Source organism: Canis lupus, chromosome 17 (genome assembly GCF_003254725.2).
Source record: "Canis lupus dingo isolate Sandy chromosome 17, ASM325472v2, whole genome shotgun sequence".
NCBI classification, from domain to species: domain Eukaryota; kingdom Metazoa; phylum Chordata; class Mammalia; order Carnivora; family Canidae; genus Canis; species Canis lupus.
This window is the reverse complement of record NC_064259.1, coordinates 2,181,427-2,203,589: the sequence shown is the minus strand read 5'-3', so window position 1 is coordinate 2,203,589 and position 22,163 is coordinate 2,181,427. Positions and strand designations below refer to the sequence as shown.

Below are 22,163 nucleotides of genomic sequence, written 5' to 3'. Positions count from 1 at the left end.
CGCCTACTGTACCCTGAAAGGAGCAAAGTCAGAGAGGACCGGCTTCCCAAGCAACCCACCAAAGACTGCTTCACAAGGAATCTGGCCAAAGAGTCAGGGGTAGGCTGGATGCTCGGGCCCAGCTGAACGCTCAAACCCCAGCCCCTGGAGCTGCTCTGCGCCCAGCGAGGGGCGGGGGTGGGAACAGGACAGGGGTAAGGCTCAGCTCAGCCCCTTAGCAGCCCCAAGACAAATAGCTGAGCCCCTACTGCTTCATCCCAAAGAACAGGGCTGCTGAGCACACCCCTTGCAGGGCTGCGATGAGGTTGAAATGACACCTGTGACAGCCCCAGGAACAGCGTAGACCCAGAAATCGCTCTGTGGGTAGTGGGTGGCCAAGCTAGGGGACATGTCCCTTTCACAACAACTCAGGTTCAAAAAGGATCTTGCGTCTCCCCAGCAGGTGCTGAGAAGGACAAAGTCACAGACACGCGGTGGTGGGGCCGGGCTGAGCCCCCGGGGAGCCGCTACGTGGGGCCCACAGCAGGTCCACACATGCTCGGGCTCACGCCTGACTTCTGTGCCTCGGCATCCTTAGGTGTCAAAGGCCGTGTTCCTTCTGAGGCCGCAGCACACGTTAAAATGCTTGGAGCCGTGCCTGGCACATGGTAAGTGCCCGATATCTGTTTGGCATCGTCACGTCAAAGTTGGTGCCATTCGAATCGTGTTACGATCCAAACACGTCTTTAAGATCAGTGAAGGATTTGGAAGCTGTGCCGTGAACCCAGTGAGAGAAGAGGGGCTGCACCCCGCCCCCCCCCCCCGCTTTAACCCTGCCGCTCGCTCTGCCCCAAGCTTCCTGGTGCTTAGTGTGGCTTCGGGGGCTTCAGGGTCAGTGGCAACTGGATGGACGTGGAAAGAAACACGCTACCGAACTGGAAACAGTGCTTCAAAGAACGGTGCTCGCCAAGGACAGCAAATCAGCGCTTAAGAAAGGAACCCCAAAGCCCAAGCCCAGGGATAAGCCCACACGTGTGCCGAGCCCCGCACACTCGGATGTTCGTGGCAGGTAAAGTTTAACCGACCTACATGTGCATCAACACGGGAAAGGGACCCGGTGTAATGGGGGCCAGAGGTGGCGGGCAGTGGGGGCCACCAGCTGTCCACCCCTCGGCACGGGCGGAGCACGCTCGGATCCAGGGAGACGTTCGCTGAGGGGGAAGTACTTGATGAGAACTCGTATGTAAATGACAAAACACACAGCAGCACTACGTCCCACCTCTGGAGATGGACATATTGATTTAACGGGATGAACTGTATTCGAAGAACAGGCCAACCTCACAGTGATGCTAATTCTGTAAAGGGAAGGAGTGGGTCGGCATTAAAGTTGGTGGTGACAGGGGCTTCAGCTTTATCCGAGATTTTCATTCAAAAAGGAGAATGTGCTTATACATAAAGACACAGCGTATCTGACGTGACTCGTAAGTGGGAATATACACACACGTGTGTGCGGATATGGATGGGTGCACAGAGAATATATTTATATATAGTCAAGTGTAATATGGGGAACAAGGCCCCATTCTTCGTCCCATCCACTTCCCATGCCCAGACAACTCATAGCAACCACACTTCACGATTTAACGTGAATCTTTTTGAACGCTTTGTTACGTATACACAACCTGCCCGAACCTCTCGCCACAGGTGCGTAGGGCGCTGGCTCGCTCTTTTTGCCAGTCACATAGCGTCCCCCATCTGGAAGCTCGTATCGTGGACTCTTTAACCAGTTCCCCTATCAATGGACATTTAGGCTGGGTTCTTTTCCCCCCTCTGGACAACACAAGAATGAATATTTTCTATATATCCTTGCCTGCGTGTGCAATTAATATAAATCTGCGGAACAGCTAGGTCAAGGTGTGCCTGCATTTAAATTTCCTTTAGGCAGACATATGGTAAAATGATAAGAGCTTTGACATCTATCGGCCGTGTGACCTGGAACAAGTAAATCAACATCTCTGTTCCTCATTTTATTGTCATTTTCTGCGGGGCATAAGTTCATATATATGAGATGCCCTAACCATGCTTTAGAGTCTCCAGGCAGAGACCAACTGCAGTCACCCGCCACCCCCACCCCAGGTATGGGGTGTGAGCTCTGGGTGCACCCGTGCTTACCCGCCCACTCACAAGAATCGACACCCCACAGCTGCTGTAACAAGGTCACAGGATTCCATCCCAGGCTCCACCTCCTCCCTCCATTTGTCAGTATTTTCTGGGAAATTTTTGTTCATTTTTTTTAGTAAGCGTGCCCTACACTTTTATAATTATATTATATATATATATATATATATATATATAATTTACACATAGATTTATTTTTTATGATTTTCCAAACTTCCAAGCTGCATGCCAGTGTCCCCCCAGCACGGATTACAGATTACGAACTCACTATCGGACACAGGACAACGTACGAGGATCTCAGTCATTTCCCCATAAAGTGGTGCGGCCCCCCGCCCCCGCGTCAGGTGCCCGTCTGTCTCCGGGGCGTCTTAGCGTGAGCTGGAGCTGACCTCTACATGCTTCTGCCGTCCCACATGCTAACTCACTGGTACACGTTACAGGACCCCCGCCCCAGACACTCGGGGGGATTTTAATTAACACGGAGGCACAGACCGCTCTACACCAACAGCCCACGTTGCAGAGCGCCGATTTACCTTTATAAGGTTTTCCGCAGGAGCAAAAAAGTCATCTGTTGCAAATAAAACCTGGGGACATAAAGAAAGGTGAAGATGAAGTAACCGTGAATTAAAAACCATTTTGCTCCGTTCCCTCAGTGAAACAGTAGGAGACACAGTGCAAAGAGACGCGACGTGGCCGGGGGAGAGGAGCAGCAGGCAATGAGCCCAGGGCCCTCCTGACTGTCTGGACCTCACCGCCCGCCCCCTGCGTCCCTCCCCTCCCGCCCTCGCTCTTCACCCCCTGCCGTCCGGATGCGGAGGGGCTAACTCCCTACGCGTGGCGAGAAAACACACCAACGCACTCATTCGAGAATGGAGAACACTGGGCTCTGCGATCATCTCACGGTCTCACGTCTCATGCCGCCCCGCTGGGCCACCGCTGTGGTCTGGCCGACTCCCCGAAGGATGCCCCGCAGGAGGGCTGGCCGGTCATCCGTCAACCAGGGCCGCACATTCCCGAGAGTGAGGGGGTTGCCGCTGCTTCCACCAGGAAAACAGGCGTAAAACGGATTTTCGGGGCCAAACAGGCTGCTGTCACCCCTGCCTAACCCAGGACCCAGGGACGGCTCCAGGCGGGAGGGGAACCGCGCACTGGTGTTGGGTGTGGCTTGGTTACCATTCCACGCCCGCGTGTCTAAGACGTAAGCGAGGTTGTGTTGCTCTCGGGTGACCTTGGGCACATTGGGGAAGCTGCCCCAGGGCCTTGTCACGGACACCTGGTGTCAGCTCAACAACTTGACCCCTGACAGGTGCAGCGGCTTCACGGAGCCGACACCTAAACCTCGACTACGGATCTGTGAGGAGGCCTTATCCAGAGCATTTGGCCAAGGCTAACGCTGACCTCGGGAGCTGTCCGAGATCTTGGGGCCCCTGCCCCCGCCGTGGCCAGGCGACTCTCGGCGGCCAGAGGTTCAGCCGGACGGCAGCCTCGAGGGACGAGGCTCATCCGCCCCTGCCTTGGTGAGGCTGCTCCTCGTGGGTGGGTTCGAGCCCCCTAGCGGCCTCTAAATGATGACCATGGGAGCAGCCGCCTTGCCCGCCAACACCAGTGCCATCGCCCACCGGGGACCCAAGCTGGCAGGGGGCACCTAGCTTGCAGCCAGAAGGATGACTCTATGGAGAACAGACTCTTAGAAAAGGACACCTCAGGGCACCTGGGGGGCTCAGTCGGTGCAGCATCTGCCTTCGGCTCAGGTCACGATCCCGGAGTCCTGGGATCGAGCCCCCCGTCAGGCTCCCTGCACATCGGGGAGTCTGCCTCTCCCTCTCCCTCTGCCTCCCCCTGCTCCTGCTCTCTCTCCCTCTCAAATCAATAAAATCATAAAGAAAAAGAAGAAAAGGAGAGGACACGTCACGTGGACCTGGACTTTCTTCCCTTCCTCTGCCCCTTGCCTGGAACAATAGTGTAACGAACCCATCACTGGTTTAGGGTATGTTGTGTAGAAGACATCATCCTGTGTGCTGTTGGCTTCTGAAATATTATTATTATTAGAAATTATAATTTCCACAGTGAACCTGTGTTAAATAAATTACTGGCAAAGATGATCTCGGTATCTGAGCATAATTTGCCTCCAGTGAGACCCCTGGTCTCTGACCCCAGCCCAGAACCTAAAAGGCAGCGAAGATCTTGCTGTGTTGAGCTGCTGGCTGTTTGAGAGGCAGAGGGTAGGGGAAATCCTGCTGTGTTGGGGTCGACCTGCCCCCTAAGCATGTGTCAGGGCAAAGCACGGGCGAGGGGACACCTAGGAGCCCCTCACCTGTCCAGGTCCTCATTGGCTCCCAGCAGAAACCCTCGCAGGGCGCACAGGGCCTCTCCGACCTCCCGAGGCTCAGGCTGCCCAACACCACCTGCCGACTTCCAGAAACACTAAACCAGGGGCGCGTGTGATGCTCCCTCCGCCCGCATCCCACCTGAGACGCCCCTCGCCCCTCTGCCCTGCCGGCCACCTCTCCCACCTGAGGACTTCTTTGAGCATCACTTACCTGGACGGCCTTTCCCAAGCCTGCCCGCCCCGTCCAGCTGCCCGCAGCTGGGGGGATGCGCCCCGCCAGCACCTGCCCCCGCCATGAGGACAGCCCGGGCCTCGGCTTCCACACCTGTCTCCCCGGTGGAGCGCAAGCGTCTTGAGGGCACCCCAGGCCCCCCCTGTCTGCCCCGGACACGGCGCCTGCGCGCTGCGAGCACTCGGGGCCCTCCCTTGGGGGCCAGCCCGCCCCTTGCACGGGGCCAACACGCCTTCCAGGTTATCCCCCCCCGGCGTGCGAGGCCCAGCGGTCTACCCTGCGAGAGACACGCAGGATAGAGGACTCTCCCTGCGGGCGCCAAGCATCAGTTCGGTCTAAGCCTGAGGCAGGGCTGCACTTCCAGCGCCGTCACCGGTTCTAACGGGTTCCCCGCAGGCCGTGTGCGGGGACGGGCTTCGTGGAGGAGGCCGCGCCAGCCTGCCGTTCCAGCCGGGCTCTCGGCGGGCGAGTGGGCCCTCAGCGTGGGGACGCCCCACGCACTCACCTGTCCTCCTACAGACTCAGATGCCATGTCGACCAGCTGCGTGAAGTCCAGGGACCTGGCCAGTTTTCCCTCCCTGGGAGAGTCAGCCATGCTTCCTGGCAACGAGAAAGGCAGCTGGGTGAGCCTCGCGTGGGGGCAGCAGAACCCGCGTGGGCTCCCAGCCCCGGGTCTGCGACGCTCAGATGTGGCCGCCAGGGGTCCCTGCAGGTGACTTTGCACAAACACAGTGACCCAGGAGGGAATTCGGGCATGGTTCCCCTCCAAGGTGTGTAAGAACAAAATACCACTAAATACGCAAATCCTGCTGCCTCAAATTGCCATTTTATTTTATTTTTTAAAGGGGGAAAAAAGGGACACCTGGGTGGCTCAGCAGTTGAGCATCTACCTTCAGCCCAGGGTGTGACCCTGGGTCCCAGGATGGAGTTCCCCATCGGGCTCCCTGCATGGAGCCTGCTTCTCTCTCTGCCTGTGTCTCTGCCTCTCTCTGTGTCTCTCATGAATAAATAAATAATTTTTAAAAGGGGAAAAATATTTTCATTTCCAAAGGAATAATTTGCTTTCAATAGTGTTTGGATCCACTCAAAAACACTTGCTGAGCAACCAGGTGGCAGCCCCGGCGAGCACCGGGGTATGTAGAACACATGCCCTGCCTCCTGGGGCTCCCCGATGGGGGAAACAGAGCCCCCAGATGCCCATGCGGAGCGAGGTTCTAGAGCCATCGAGACGGAGGCACACAGGTCGCTCGATCCAAGAGGATGCAGGACCCTTTGTCGTGTGACCAGTGGGGCTCACGTAACTTAATCCAACCCCGCGCCCCACACCCTTATTCTGAAATTGGGAAAGCAGATTTGGAGCAGGGCAGAGGCGTGGGGGGCGAGTCAGGGCCGGCGTGGAGGGCGAGTTGGGGCCGGCCTGGAGGTCATCTCACTCCTTAGCCAACGGAGGTCCCCTTGTTCCTACCTTACTTCCTATGTCTCACAGTGACAAGAGCAAACCACACAAAAACTAACATCACAAAAATAAATAAATAAATAAATAAATAAATAAATAAATAAATAAATATAAAAAAGACTAAGATCTCACTAAGAATTATTCACAAAGGGAAAAACACAACGGTCAATGGGCACGAGAAGTCAACACTCCCTTGAAAGGATGGGAATATAATTAATCACGAAATGACATTTTTCCTTATGACGCTTGTGTTACACATTTTAGAACAAACACCGCCCGCGACCTGCCCTGAGGAGCATGAGCTGGAACAGTTTCTGGGTGGTTAGGTATCGCTACAAAACAGCAGGCAGCTCCTTGCCTTTGTCATCTGCTTGTCCCTCCCTGAGCTCTTCACTCTGCGGGGTCCCCGTCTCTTCCACGTCCCCCCGTCCCCTCCGTACCTGCCCCCACTGGCCTCACACCGTCCCCCAGGCTCCTAACATCACCCACAAATACGTATCACCTTCCTGGATTTCCACCCACCACCTCAAATTGTCTCCCCGGGATGTGTGACCCGTCCCCGGGTCACCGCGCCGCCCACTGGACTCCAGCCCCACCCAGGTCCCCCCACCTCCCCCTCCAGGGTGCAGTCTTGGGGTCACGTCACCCACACGTCCTCGAATCCGATCTCTCAGAACATTACATCCACCCTGCAGCCAGACCCAGGACCCCAAAACGACATCACAGGTGGAACCGGCTTCAGAAGTGTCCGAGGAGCAGGGAAAGTGTGTAACTAGGCGGGCCGTGGCTCGATGGCTCCATCCCTGGGGAAGGGCACGTCATGGAGGCCCCGATAGCTTCGTCTGCTTTTGAACACATTGAAATCCATCACGTATCACACACGAGTAATGTGTGTCAGGGGCAGTGGGGCGGGCGGGAACCCCCATCTGTCCCTGGGCCTCCACACCCCCCAGTTGGTCTCACTGCCGCCGGCCGCCCTCGGCAACACACCAGCGCAGCCTCCTCAAGCTGGTCAGTCTGTTAAAACCCTGGTGCGTGTGCTTCCCCTTCCACGGAGTAAGAGCTCGTGTCCTTCCAAGGTCCACAGGGCCCCGCCACACGACGGCTCCCACCCCCGCTTGGTCCTGCCCTCATCGCTGGCACCTGCTGCTCCCTCTGCTGGGAGGCTCCTCCCCGGGCTTCTGTGGGGCGGCCCCTCAGCTCCGTGCAAGTCTGTGTGCTCCGAGATCACCTTCTCAGTAAGACCCACCCTGACACCCCCCCCCCACCTACAGCGACATTTCCACTCCCCCTAGCACCTCCCACACCCCGAGCCCGTAGCCGGAAGACATACTGTGTAATTTACTTCTTTATTATCTCAGCATCCGTCTTTCCCAGTTAGGTGTGTGCTCCGTGAGGACCATAATCTCCATTTGGGCCTCTGGTGTCTTCCTAGGACGTGGAACCTGGCTCGGCCCACATCAGAAGCTTAATAAATATCTGCTAAACAAATAAGTGAGCAGGGATCCCTGGGTGGCTCAGCGGTTTAGCGCCTGCCTTTGGCTCAGGGCCTGATCCTGGGGTCCCAGGATCGAGTCCCACGTTGGGCTTCTCGCAGGAAGCCTGCTTCTCCCTCTGCCTGTGTCTCTGCCTGTCTCTCATGAATAAATAAATAAAATCTTTAAAAATAAATAAATGAGTGAGCTAACAATGTTTTCTAACCCATTTTATGTTTTAAAATACTGATTCCCTAACTGGACTAAAATCTTCCTGAGGCTGAAAAGGTGCAGAAGAAATCCTCTAACATTGCATGAGTTTGCAGTACGTCGTGCACGGCTCGCATATGCTCTCTCTCCCCTCATCCTAGAACAACGCTGAGATTCTGGTTTCGTTGGCATCTTACGCATGAAGAAACGCGCCTTTGAGGGGTCACATAAATTGTGCAAACCTCACAGCTGGAGAGTGAGCCACCTTCCCAACGCAGCTACGCCCCGATGTGATTGCTATTTGAAAGTCCCCAGCACGGTGCCGGCACAGGTGGCTGTGGCAGGCTGCAGCGTAGGTCACTGGGGACCCGTGTGTGCCGGCCCGCAACGCTCAGGCACTGAGCCAGGCTCTGGCCTTACACCTGCTCCTCGGAGCTGACAGTGGGGGGCAGGACGCAGACGCAACCACCGCAGTGCTGCTGATGGAGGTGGCAGTGACGTCCTCGCAGGACGACGGGACCTCAGGGGGCTCAGGGGCTCCGCTAGGACCTGGACACTGAGCCGGGACTTGATGGGGGTGGATGGGGAGACAGGGTGGGGGACAGGGCGGGGGGCAGGCCGGCGACCGCAGGAGTCATGGAGCTGGAAGACGGCACCGGCCACCCGGGAAGCTGCTGGCCAGGCGTGGCTGGCTAATGCACGTAGTCACCTAACTGTGAGATGTAATTAGAATTACGTAAATCTAATGAAGCTAAGAATGCCGTTTTCCCTTGTCCTAGCCACATTTCGCGTGCTCAGTAGCCACGAGGCTTCCGTGGAGGGTAGCGGGCACGCACGCGGAAGCTTCCGTCACAGAAAGCCTTGCTGGCCCGGCCGGAGAGGCACAGGGCTCACACCTCGGGCATCTCGCGGGGCGCCAGCGCGACTCGCACGTGGCACCAGCCGGGCCATGAGGCCGATGCACGCCAGGCCCGGGCCCGCGCGGCGAGACTGAGACGAGGCTGAGACGAGGCGAGGTGGCCGTGCTCCCAGCTCGGGCTCGGGGGGCCCTCCAGCGGCCAGCACCCCAGGCTGAGCCCGCAGAGCTCGGGGCCAGCCCGGCAGGGACGGGGCCGTCACCGATGGGGGTCACTCCCCCTGACAGCAACGGCTTCGCGTCTGTCCCATGTCCCGGACAAAACCGCACAGCGCCAGGCCCGTCGTGGGCGCTCGACAAAGGCTCGTCGTGTTATTTAATTTTCTTAAATGATCACAAAGCATTGGATGTACCTGGTCATCCTTCGGAAAAGGCTCGGTTTTCGTGTGTCCAGGCAGTGGCAGCGAGCCCGGCAGGCACCGGGTCAGAGCGCCCCAACATCCTGCCAAAGTGCACAATCCAGAGCCCCTGGGAAAGGCCAGGTGTCATGGCAACGCGGGGGGCTGCTCACGGGGTCGTGTCACCCTGCCTCCCGGCCGCCCGGAGCCGGGGAAGGGGTGCTCTTTTCATCCTCGCTGCGTCTCCTCTTTTCCTTCCATGCGCCTCGGAGGACGTGCAGCGAGCGGCGCTGGACCGCAGGCTGCAGGGCACGGGCGAGGGAGCCGCACTTTTACACGTGTTTCCAAGGGCTCCGTCTCAACGCGCCAGGGTCCGAGCTTCAGGGTCTGAATCCCGACGCTCGATTTACACACTCACTCACTTCAGCGCTTCTTAAAAAGAACGATCTCGGGCAGCCCGGGGGGCTCAGCGGTTTAGTGCCGCCTTCGGCCCAAGGCCTGATCCTGGGGTCCCGGGACCGAGTCCCACGTCGGGCTCCCTGTGTGGAGCCTGCTTCTCTCTCTGCCTGTGTCCCTGTGTCTCTCATGAATAAATAAATAAAATCTTAAAAAGAAGAACGCTCCCTTCTGGGAATGACTGCTTCCATTTGGCAAATAAATAAATGAGCAGCGCCTCCTCTGAAAAACATCCGTCAGAGCAGCAGAGCGCTGTGTGGGCGAGGACCTGGCCTTCCCACTCCTGCTGCGGCAGCACCGGGGCCAGTACGCGGGGTGAGGCCACTCAGCCTGCCCCTCAGGCAGGAGGGACACGCTTTCCCCACACCCTTAACATGCCTGTGTGCTCACAGAAGAGCTCCTGGGACCCAGGTGGAGGTGCTCGAGGCCCATGTCTCTTTCTCCAAAGGAAACCTAGCCCCCGGACGTGTCTGTTCTACTTAGCAGAAATGAATTCGGTGTGGGGCACAGATGTCTCCGTGGGCTCCTTCCTCAGCCTCCCCACGGCGCCTGCGCCCTGGCGTGTCCCCCCACCCCCAGCCTGTGAGCTCCCCCAGAGACGGGGCGCTGCACGGCTGCCCCCGAGTCGCAGTTACTTCAACCCTTCATCATTCCTGTTGCTAAAGCTCCATTAGTAGCTGTGCTCAAAATGTGTTTCACTGAAATAAAAGAAAAATAAACAGACCTTTGTAAAATATGTCAGAGGCCCCACAAGAGATAAACCTGCAAGGAGAGCAGCCCGGATGGCTCAGCGGTTTAGCGCCGCTTTCAGCCCAGGGCATGACCCTGGAGACCCGGGATCGAGTCCCACGTTGGGCTCCCTGCATGGAGCCTGCTTCTCCCTCTGCCTGTGTGTGTCTCATGAATAAATAAATAAAATGTTAAAAAAAAAAAAAAAAAACCTGCAAGGAGCATGAGGCCCAATCTACAGTGTCCCAGGAGTAGCAGAGCAGGGGGTGGGTGCAGGTAACATTCAGCAACAATATTCCCCATTGCCGCACACGCCCTCCCCACTGCTGTACACAGGGGTCAGGGCTGTGAGTAGCACAGGCCATCAGTACTGGGCACCGGGCATGCAAAAGGTGGAACGCTGGCAGGGTGTGTTATGGTTGCGCTAAGATGGGAACCGCTTGCCACATGTGTACACAAGGTTAAATCCAATGATATATGAACCTCAGTATCTTGGTCACACTAGCCACATTGTATGTGCTCAGAAGCCAGGTGCGGCTGGTAGCTACTGCACCAAACGGCACAGAAGGAGAAGGGAGATTTCCATTGCCAGAGAAGGTTCTAGCCAATGGTGCACATTGTAGAACACCATTGTTTTATTTTTTTTTTTAATTTTTATTTATTTATGATAGTCAGAGAGAGAGAGAGAGGCAGAGACACAGGATCGCGCCCTGGGCCAAAGGCAGGCGCCAAATTGCTGCGCCACCCAGGGATCCCCAAACACCATTGTTTTAAAATCCCTTTTTATTAATTTAGACACAATGTTCAATGTTCAGGAATGGTCTCAGAACTCTTTAGCAACCGCTCATCAATGCAGGAAAGTTCCAACAACAGGACAAAACCATCTCTTTGGCTTCCTAATGCCTGACCCTGTAACCACGTGACATCACACTGCACCAGGCGGGGGGTGTGGGGGATTTGCGGACGTGATCCTAAGACAGGGAGGTAATCCTGGCTAATCCAGGTGGGTCTGATCTACGTGCATGACACGGTAAGAGCAGAGACCTTTCTCTGGCTGGAAGCAAAAGGACCACCAGCAGAAGGAAAGTCAGAAAGAATCAAAGGTTTGAGTCATGCTTCCAAATGAGAGAAAGCCCCTACACACCGTCAAGAAGGCCCAAGAGCAAGGACCACAGCGAAGAATGGCCCCCGCTGACACCAGCAGGGACCCGGGAACCACAGTCCTACAACCACGGAAGCAGATTCTCCTACCCCATCCCCCGAGCCTCCTAATAATCAGGCCCAGCTGGTGGATATTTTGACCACAGCCTGGTGAAGCCCAGAGCAGAGAAATCGGCTGAGCCCAGCTGGACTTCAGACCTGCAGACCCAAAGATCACAAATTTGTTCTAAGATACTGAGAAGGGCGGTGGGGGAAAGGGGTAACTGGGAGATGGGCATGAAGGAGCACATGTGATGGGATGAACACTGGGGTTTTTAAGATTTTATTTATTCATGAGAGACACAGAGAAAGGCAGAGACCCAGGCAGAGGGAGAAGCAGGCTCCACGCAGGGAGCCCGATGCGGGACTTGATCCCGGGTCTCCAGGATCACGCCCTGAGCCGAAGGCAGGCGCTAAATCACTGAGCCACCCAGGCATCCCGAGCACTGGGTGTTCTCTAATGCGGATGAATCAGTAAACTCTACCTCTGAAACTAATGATACACCATATGATCATTAATTGAATTTAAACTTTAAAAATGTTAAATTAAAAACATTTTTTAAAAAGATGCTGAGAATGTGTGACAACAGCACTAACACGAGCCCATATTTGCTTGTTCAGACTTAACTACTGAGACAAGCTACCATCACCGCAGGGGCCAGAGAGATATGCAGAGTTTTCAGCTTCTGGGAGAGACCATGAAGCCCATCAGATCCCTGAGGCCAGAGGCTGTGGCCATTTTAAGGGACACACAGAGGTGCACCCAGGACGCCAGCTGGAGCCCCTGGGGACCCAGGCTGATCTGTCCGTCTGGGAGCCCCCAGCCCCTAACCCTGCAAATGCCCAGCTGACGGCTTGCAGGCTGCCCTGGGCTCCCAGCTAGTCGAGCCCAGGCAGCAGCCCCACCGGTCGGCTTTAATTTGAGTACCCCAGCTTGCGGCTCGTCTGCCACGCTGGCACCTCCACCAAAGCTCTGGGTCTGGCTACAGTTGGGTTCCTGCCACACATTCCATAAAATAAGTGTAACCATGTGAGACGGGCATGCAGAAGACAAGGGATGTCTTTAAGCCCCAACCCCGCATCTTCACACCTGTTCTCATGCCTTCCTCACACCAGCCGGAGAGTCCTCTGTGATCATACCTGTCGCAGAGAAGCCCAGAGAGGCGGGGAGCTTGCCCAGCGTCATGCAGTAATGAAAGGGGAAGGGATGCATTTCCAACGAGCCTTGGGGTAGAGCCACAGCCCCACCTCTATATGGACTATGAGGAAGACAGCAAAGTCTTCACTGTTTCCCTAGGAGCTGCATAACTTACTATGTGTGTTCTCCAAACAGTCTCGAAGAGCATTATATGAACAGTCCCTCTGCCCCAGGATAAAAATATGAGACAGAAAATCGAGCTACTGTACAATCCAGCTCTCTTACTACCGGGCATCACCCACACAATAGAGAAACATTCACCCAAAGGGACACCGCACCAGGGTGCTTCCAGCGGCCTTGTCCACGACAGCCACGACAGGGAAGCAGCCCACGTGTCCATCGACCGAAGAAGGGATAAGAGGATGTGGTGTGTGTACACAGTGGAGTATTACTCAGCCGTAAAGAAGGATGAAGTCTTGCCGTGTCCAACAACATGGATAAACCTAAAGATCATGATGGTGAGTGAAACAAGTCGGTCGGAGAACGACAAACACCATATGACCTCACTCATATGCAGAATTTAAGAAGCAAAACAAACGAGCAAAGGGAAAAAAGAGAGAGAGAGAGAGAGAGAGAGAGACAAAATGAGAAACAGACTGTTACCTACAGAGAACACACGGAAGTCACCAGAGGGGAGGGGCCTGGGAGGGGAGGAGGAAACAGGTGATGGGGATGCAGGAGGCACCTGTTGTGAGGAGCAGCAGGTGACATACAGAGGCACGGAACCACGATACTCTACACCTGAAACTAATAACAACACCGTATGTTAACTTTACTAGAATAAAAATTTTAAAATAAACAATTTCTTTAAATGTGCCAAAGAAAAGAGGGGACCCCTCACGTGCGGGTTCCAGAACACAGCGCAGGCCTGACCACACACCGGCCCCGGCCGCTGCGGAAAGGACCGGGTGGTCTGCATCGGGGAAGTTTCTCTCCTGAGCCACGAACCCCGAGAGTGTCCCCGACGGCCGGGGCTGCACGGCACCTTCGGGGGCTCCGGGGAAGTTCATCTCCCCTGCAGTCTAATGTGTCGCGCTGTTTCCATCCGCAGGAGGGAAAGCCGAGGTGTCTGCGGAAGGGGGGGCACCCGCCAGCCCCAACCTCCGCTCCCCCAGAGGCCACCTCTGCGCCCACACTGCCCAAGGTGACTGCTTCCAAGTCTGTGTGTTTCAATGACTTCTTAAATAATCCCTCGCAGAGGAGCAAGATCCCCTCTGAAAGGGGCGGACCGTGAATGCACCCCAGCTTTTATTTAATTTTTTTAATTTTTTTATTGGAGTTCAAATTGCCGACATACAGAATAACACCCAGTGCTCATCCCATCAAGTGCCCTCCTCAGTGTCTGTCACCCAGTCACCCCCACCCCCGCCCACCTCCCTTTCCACCACCCCTTGTTCATCTCCCAGAGTTAGCAGTCTCTCACGGTCTGTCTCCCTCTCTGATATTTTCACTCATTTTCTCTCCTTTCCCTTTATTCCCTTTCACTATTTTTTATATTCCCCAAATGAATGAGAACATATAATGTTTGTCCTTCTCCGATTGACTTATTTCACTCAGCATCATACCCTCCAGGTCCCTCCACGTCGAAGCACATGGTGTGTATTTGTCGTTTCTGATGGCTGAGGAATATTCCACTGTATACAGAGACCACAGCTTCTCTATCCATCATCTGTTGATGGACACTGAGGCTCCTTCCAGTTTGGCTATTGTGGACATTGCTGCTATGAACATCGGGGTGCAGGTGTCCTGGCGTTTCATTGCATCTGCATCTTTGGGGTAAATCCCCAACAGTGCAATTGCTGGGTCGTAGGGCAGGTCTATTTTTAACTCTTTGAGGAACCTCCACACAGTTTTCCAGAGTGGCTGCACCAGTTCACATTCCCACCAACAGTGCAGGAGGGTTCCCCTTTCTCCGCATCCTCTCCAACATTTGTTGTTTTCTGTCTTGCTAATTTTCCCCATTCTCACTGGTGTGAGGTGGGATCTCGTTGTGGTTTTGATTTGTGTTTCCCTGATGGCAAGTGATGCGGAGCATTTTCTCATGTGCATGTTGGCCATGTCTGTGTCTTCCTCTGTGAGATTTCTGTTCATGTCTTTTGCCCATTTCATGATTGGATTGTTTGTTTCTTTGCTGTTGAGTTTAATAAGTTCTTTATAGATCTTGGATACTGGCCCTTTATCTGGTACGTCATTTGCAAATATCTTCTCCCATCCTGTAGGTTGTCTTGTAGTTTTGTTGACTGTACACTTTGCTGTGCAAAAGCTTCTTATCTTGATGAAGTCCCAATAGTTCATTTTTGCTTTTGTTTCTCTTGCCTTCATGGATGTATCTTGCAAGAAGTTGCTGTGGCCAAGTTCAAAAAGGGTGTTGCCTGTGTTCTCTAGGATTTTGATGGAATCTTGTCTCCCATTTAGATCTTTCATCCACTTTTTATCTTTGTGTCTGTTGTAAGAGAGTGGTCTAGTTTCATTCTTCTGCATGTGGATGTCCAGTTTTCCCAGCACCATTTATTGAAGAGACTGTCTTTTTTCCAGTGGATAATCTTTCCTGCTTTGTCGAATATTAGTTGACCATAATGTTGAGGGTCCACTTCTGAATAGAAAACCTGAACAGGCCGATAACCAGGGAGGAAATTGAAGCAGTCATCAAAAACCTCCCAAGACACAAAAGTCCAGGGCCAGATGGCTTCCCTGGGGAATTCTATCAAACGTTTAAAGAAGAAACCATACTTATTCTACTAAAGCTGTTTGGAAAGATAGAAAGAGATGGAGTACTTCCAAACTCGTTCTATGAGGCCAGCATCACCTTAATTCCAAAACCAAAGACCCACCAAAAAGGAGAATTATAGACCAATATCCCTGATGAACACAGATGCAAAAATTCTCAACAAGATACTAGCCAACAGGATCCAACAGTACATTAAGAAGATAATTCACCATGACCAAGTGGGATTTACCCCTGGGATGCAAGGCTGGTTCAACACTAGTAAAACAATCAATGTGATTCATCATATCAACAAGAGAAAATACAAGAACCATGTGATCCTCTCAATAGATGCAGAGAAAGCATTTGACAAAATACAGCATCCATTCCTGATCAAAACTCTTCAGAGTGTAGGGATAGAGGGAACATTCCTCAGCATCTTAAAAGCCATCTACGAAAAGCCCACAGCAAATATCATTCTCAATGGGGAAGCACTGGGAGCCTTTCCCCTAAGATCAGGAACAAGACAGGGATGTCCACTCTCACCACTGCTATTCAACATAGTACTGGAAGTCCGAGCCTCAGCAATCAGACAACAAAAAGGCATTAAAGGCATTCAGATTGGCAAAGAAGAAGTCAAACTCTCCCTCTTCGCCGATGACATGATACTCTACCTAGAAAACCCAAAAGCCTCCACCCCAAGATTGCTACAACTCATACAGCAATTCGGCAGTGTGGCAGGATACAAAATCAATGCCCAGAAATCAGTGGCATTTCTAGACACTAACAATGAGACTGAAGAAAGAGAAATTAAGGAGTCAATCCCATTGACAATTGCACCCAGAAGCATCAGATACCTAGGAATAAACCTAACTAAAGAGGGAAAGAATCTATACCCTAAAAACTATAGAACACTTCTGAAAGAAATGGAGGAAGACACAAAGAGATGGAAAAATATTCCATGCTCATGGATTGGCAGAATTAATATTGTGAAAATGTCAATGTTACCCAGGGCAATGTACACGTTTAATGCAATCCCTATCAAAATACCATGGACTTTCTTCAGAGAGTTAGAACAAATTATTTTACGATTTGTGTGGAATCAGAAAAGACCCCAAATAGCCAGGGGAATTTTAAAAAAGAAAACCATATCTGGGGGCATCACAATGCCAGATTTCAGGTTGTGCTACAAAGCTGTGGTCATCAAGACAGGTGGTCCTGGCACAAAAACAGGCGCCCCAGCTTTTAATGCAAATCACAGCAAGTCATCGGCAGCGAGGAGGATGGTTACCCCGGTGAGAAGAGCCAGTCATTCTCTTTCTGATGGAAAAAGGATAATCTGGAGATTTTATACACTCAAGTGCTCTTGCTCTTTATTTTACCCTTTGGGATTTGCCTTAAAATGAGAAAAGAGGCGAGGCGAGCACGGAGCTACAGGAGGGTCTTCTCGGACCAGTGGGCCGGGCTCTGCCCACAGGAGTCACCGCGGGGGGAGCACACCCTCGGTGACCCTCGGTGACCCGCTGTCACCGTCAGTGACTCCTGGTGAAGCCTTGGGCCAGAAGTCTGAGGTTTCCGTGAGATAAGAGAAATCTATCCACGTTCGAACAGATCCAGAGGGAGCGTAAGCAGCAATGGGTGAAGGCCTGGCTGGCTCTGCTTTCAGACACAAGGTGACGTCCCCTCCAGGCCTCACTCACTGGCATCTTGGTAAAGACCAAAGTCACAGGACTTACAGAGTGGCGGGACGGGAAGCGGAGTGGGGAGGGCAGGAACCCAGCCCTTACCTCTCAACACTGTCAGAAGCTCATTGCGTCCTGTTCCTTTGGCCAGGACAGCGTTAAAACAGGGAGTTAAGTATAAACAGCACCCCAACCTCGCCCAGGAAGCCGAAGTTCAGTGTTTAGGACTGGATTTCCTGCTCCCCACAAGCCAGCCAAGGTGCCATGGTGCTCGCGTGCCAGCCAGGAGAGAATTTATAGGAGCCTCACCTAGCAAGACAGAACTTTCCGGGGATTGGCCGCGCCTCTGTGATGTCACAAGGGCTGCAGGGAGAGGGGGCTCCGAGGTGGAGCAGAGAAGCCGACGGAGTCTCGGCGAGAGCCTTGTAGGAGGCCCACGGCTGGTTCCTCCCTGGAAGGCCCGCCGCCACCACCCCTACCTGCCCGCCTGGCCCTGAAACGCCCACCTCACCTCCAGCCTTCACGCCCACTCTTGTGTCTAGGAGCCTTCAGCAAACACGTTTATTCTACTCGCCCAGCAACGGTTCTGGAGAAGATAGCCTTCGGGGGGCTCGATAAAGGGGAGGGACCCTCAGCCCCAGGAAGACACAGATGCACCTGGAGTTTTCACACAATTTAAAGGACTCCGCGGACCCTGAGGAAACCCATGATGAGAGGTGCCGCTCCTCGTGGCGTGCAGCAGCCCAGGTGGCTGCCCTCGGAGCCTGTGGTCTAGACGATGAGGCAGGAACAGCACGTGGCCCCGACGTGCATGGTGCATAGCTGACTGCGTGGTCACACCACCCTGCAGAGCGGTCGTGTCCTGGTCCACAGATGGACAAACACAGGCTCAGGAAGGAGGAGATTTATCCAAGGCCACCAGAGTCCTGAGCGGCTGACTGGGAGCCGGAGCTCCGAGCGGCCAGGCGGCCCCTGGCACGTTGCCTCGGAGGCGTGGGGCCGGGAGTGCATCACCGTCCTTGGTGTCTTCACCAGGCTTGGTCCCTCCTCCCCGCCTGCCCCCAGCTCTCTCCCCGATGAAACCAAACCAGTTGGGAAAGCACACCACCTCCAGGAACCTCCCTCTGGCCGGTCCCCACACCCTCAGGTCGTGCTGGCACGTCTGTCCACCCTTCCAGAGGGAGATCTTACGGACACAAGCCACAGCCTGTGGCTCTGCACGGAGCAGGTGGTGTTTTATTACATTAACAGAGGTGACCCTGTGACCCCTTCCCGCTGTCCCCTTCACCCACGACCCCAGTCTAGGCCCCCTGCACAGAGAACAGCCAAGAGGGATGCCGGGGGCTGGCATGGCATGACAAGCTGCCCGGCCCGCTGTCCGCACCCGGAGCCCCCTCCCCGAGTCTGATGAGCCTCCGAGCCACCGCAGAACCTGCTGAGGTGCGGGTGCCCGCCGCGGCTCTGAGAGGCGCCGGGAGTCTGCACCCCCACGCGCGGCAAGGCGGTGCTGGGAGGGGGTCCAGGACCACATCTGGAGAGCAAGCTTCTGCGAGCCGCACTGTCCAGCCGCTAGCTACTTAAAATCACATCTAAAATGTAAGTTCATGTAAGAAAAGTAAACGAAATTTAAAATCGATGTCCTCGGTCTTACTTTCCAAATGTCACGCGCTCGAGGGCCGCGTGCGGCAGCCCCACGCACAGCTCCTGGGCGGCTCCGGTGAGGGATGAGGGCCTTGGGCAGCAGCCTGGGCCGGAGGTGAGCCCGTCGGGGCCACGGGAGAGCCGACAGCAGGCGCTTTACCCGGAGCCTGGGGTCGAGAGCCGCCTGCTGGCACCTTGACTGCGGCCCCAGGGGGCGCGGGGCCAGAAGCGTGCAGCCGGCTCAGCTGCTCCCACGTTCCTGGGCCCGGAAACTGTGCAAGATGAGGCACAAGAGCTGCTGAACCATCACAGAGCGATGGATGGCCGAGCCCGCCCCGGAAGCCCACGCAGTGGCAGGTGAGGAAGGCTTAGGATTCGGGTGACTGGCCTGGAGACAGCGGGGACCAGAGACGCAGCATCCTGCAGCCACGCTTGCCCTGCCTCGGGGGCTGCCTCTGCGCCGTCTGTGCCAGGGGGTGAGAGGGGGCACGTAAGGAGCCTCTCGGGGCCACCGGGGCTGGGCGCAGCACCCCAGCCTGTGACCCACCCCCTCGTGCCCCAAGCTGCCCCAGGCCCTGAAGAGACTTGTGAGCAGGACCTACCCCGGCCCATGGCCCACGGCGCCTGCCGAGCCGTCAGGGCAAGCGACAAAGGAACAGATGGGCCTGCAGCTTGCTGGTCCCCTCGTGGGGTTTCCCTTCCATTTAACACGTGCCAAACCCCACGCAGACCACCCTCTCGCACCGTCCTCTCAGGAGGGACCTCTGTACTCATGTTTGGCCACATGGGGCCTTTTCGTGTAGGTGGCACATTGCAAATGTGGCCACAGTCCTCCGCACCCCTTTGCAGCCTCTCCCATCAGGCGCTGGCGTCATTCCCGGGCCCCTTGACCCTGGGTTCACCTTTCCGCAAGGCCCCAGGGGGGCTCTCCAGTCTTCCCAAAATTCCTGTGACCTCCCAAAAACCTTTCAACGAATCCCCTCTCTGCTTAAATTAGGCAGACTCGGATTTCCCGCCTACAGCTAAGAAACACCTCCCTCTCTGGGTTCGGATCCGCTGGATCACAGTGGGTTGTGCCCGGTGACCGCCCCTCGGTCCTCACCTGCCACCCACTCCCCCACGGAAGCGAGGTGGGTGCGTGGTCCAAACGGTCCCCGGAGGGAGCCGGCCGGCGTGGGCCGACAGCGAGGGCCTTCGTGCGAGTTGGAGTGAGGCAGGAACACGAGACGGTGCTGCCCCGGGGAGAAGACCCCTGCCGGGGACCCGAGCCTGCCCCGTGGGAACACCCCGCGTCATCCTCCCCGCGGCCTGGACCAAGCTTGGTGCTCGCGCTGGGGGGACGCTGAGACCAGAGATCCATCGCTTCCCCTTCCCAGAGCTTATCGTCCTCCCACGCTCCGAACCCCGATTCTTCTCCTGACTCGGTGGCTGGAGGTGGCCGCCACCGCGCTGGGGACACTCGCGCCGGGGAGGCGGAACCACACGGCTGAGGGTTTTCTGAAGGGCACGGCGCCCGGGGTGTGGGGGCCACAGCCCGTCCCTTCCCTCCCCACCTGCCTGCTGCCCCTATTCTGCAGAATCTCCCCCCCGCCTCTAGCTGTGCCCCCTCCCCTGCCCCCACGCACACGGATGCACATGCATGAGCACACACTCACATATGCACACACACTCACGCGTGCACACATGCACTCATGCATCCACACACACAGTCATACATCCACATGCACTTGCATATGCACACACATGCACTCATGCATGCACACACGCACTCATAAATACACTCACACATGCACACACTCACACATGCACATGCGTACTCATACATATGCGCAGACGCACCCCCACATGCACTCATACATCCACACACTCACTTGCATATGCACACATGTGCATTCATACATCTGCACACGCACACTCACAAGTGTGCACACACACTCACATATGCACTCATACATCCACACACTCATTTGCATATGCACATGCACTCACACGTGCACTCACATATGCACACATGCATTTACACACACACACATGCACTCACGCATGCACATGGACGCACACACACACATCATCCAAAACAGTTCCCTGGAGCATCTGTGTCTTCCCCACTCCCTGCAGGTCTGGCTGCGGACACGTCCTCCTGCCGCCGCTGGATGGCAGTGTAGACCCGCGGATCCGAGGCCTGGCCCGCAGCTGGGGCTGTGCTCCTCCACCTGGGCCCCTGCTTCCTGGAGAGCTCCGAACAAAACAAGTGCACCCGCTCTTTGGCCACGGGTCAGTGCGGCACCTCCGGACCCCAGGCTCTGGCCTCAACCAGGCCGTCCCCCCTCCTCTGCGGATCAGACGCTGCAAGCTGCAATCAGGCTCCTTCTGAGAAGTTGGGGAATAAATTCGGGACCGTGGTCTGACCTCACGCCCGGTTGTTGGCATCCTATCAGGTTCGCTCTGACAGGGTCCTCGTCCTGGGGGGGCAAGGGGCACCAGGGGGCAGCCACAAGGCCGTGTGTCCCCTCGGAGGTCAGCCGAGTGCAGGACACGGCAGGAGGGGCTGGACCCGCTGAGCTCCCTCCAATTTCTCCAGAGTCGGAGGTGACACAAGGGCACAGACGTGTCACCCTCCATCCCCCTCACCTCCAAGTGAGAGAGAGGAAGCCTCGAGGGGGGTCCGGGGCTCCCCCAGGATGGCGCACAAGCCAGGAGAGGAGCCCCGGGGGAGGCGGGTGCACGCCTCCGACCCGCCCTCTGACGGAGAGCAGGGCCTCTGTGCGGGGTGCAGGAAAGGCACCGCGGGGCAGAGGCTTCGGGGACCCCGTCCGTGCCCTGCCCCAGCACAGCTGCGAGCCCCCACCCACTGGATGGGCCCCGGGGAGGCGTCCCTTCGGAGAGAGGCGGGCACTGGGCGGTAGGTGGGGAGCACCAGGCTGGGGGCATGCTGGACGGTGACTGGTGCCCGGTGCCCTGGAGGCTAAGCGGACCTGCCCTTGCTTCCAGCGGGAGACACACCACTGTCGTCCGCGGCGGTCGGCCACACTTTGAGGTCGGACATCCTCAAAGACGTGGTCCAGACCATCGGGCGGCCGGGGCCTCACTCGTAGGACAAGGAGCATGAGCGGCCCCTGAGGAGCTGCCCCCACGACCCCAGCTGGGCTGCCTCTGCGTGTGCCTGCGTGTGGTGGTGTCTGGAACCTGAAGAAGCATGTTTTTCACTAGGGAATGTGATGCACGAAAAGGTTCTGGAGGGGCCTCCCGGTGTCCGCATCCTGTGGTGTCCCCGCCCTGAGCTCCCAGGACCTGGTGGCTCCGCCCGTGCACACAACACCCCTGCGATGGGACGGGGCGTCGGGAGCTGCCCCGGGGCAGGCCCCCGTGACCCCGAGCCCGACCCTACCCACGACCACTGCGGCTCGCCACGTGCAGAAGGGGGTCCAGCTGAGCCTCGGGAA

At 56.0% G+C, this 22,163-nt stretch overlaps 1 protein-coding gene across 1 annotated transcript in view; it reads right to left on the bottom strand.

The window, feature by feature from the left end:
* Positions 1 to 17,393, bottom strand: part of ALLC (allantoicase) — a 29,432-nt gene extending 12,039 nt beyond the window's left edge. Inside the window, exons 1-3 of the mRNA XM_025454759.3 lie at positions 17,185 to 17,393; positions 5,221 to 5,315; positions 2,688 to 2,738 (exon numbers count right to left, since the gene is read on the bottom strand). Coding sequence (XP_025310544.1) covers positions 2,688 to 2,738; positions 5,221 to 5,310 — 141 coding nt within the window. The 5' untranslated portion in view covers positions 5,311 to 5,315; positions 17,185 to 17,393. The remainder of the gene's footprint in view (positions 1 to 2,687; positions 2,739 to 5,220; positions 5,316 to 17,184) is intronic.
* Between the last annotated feature and the right edge of the window lie 4,770 nt (positions 17,394 to 22,163).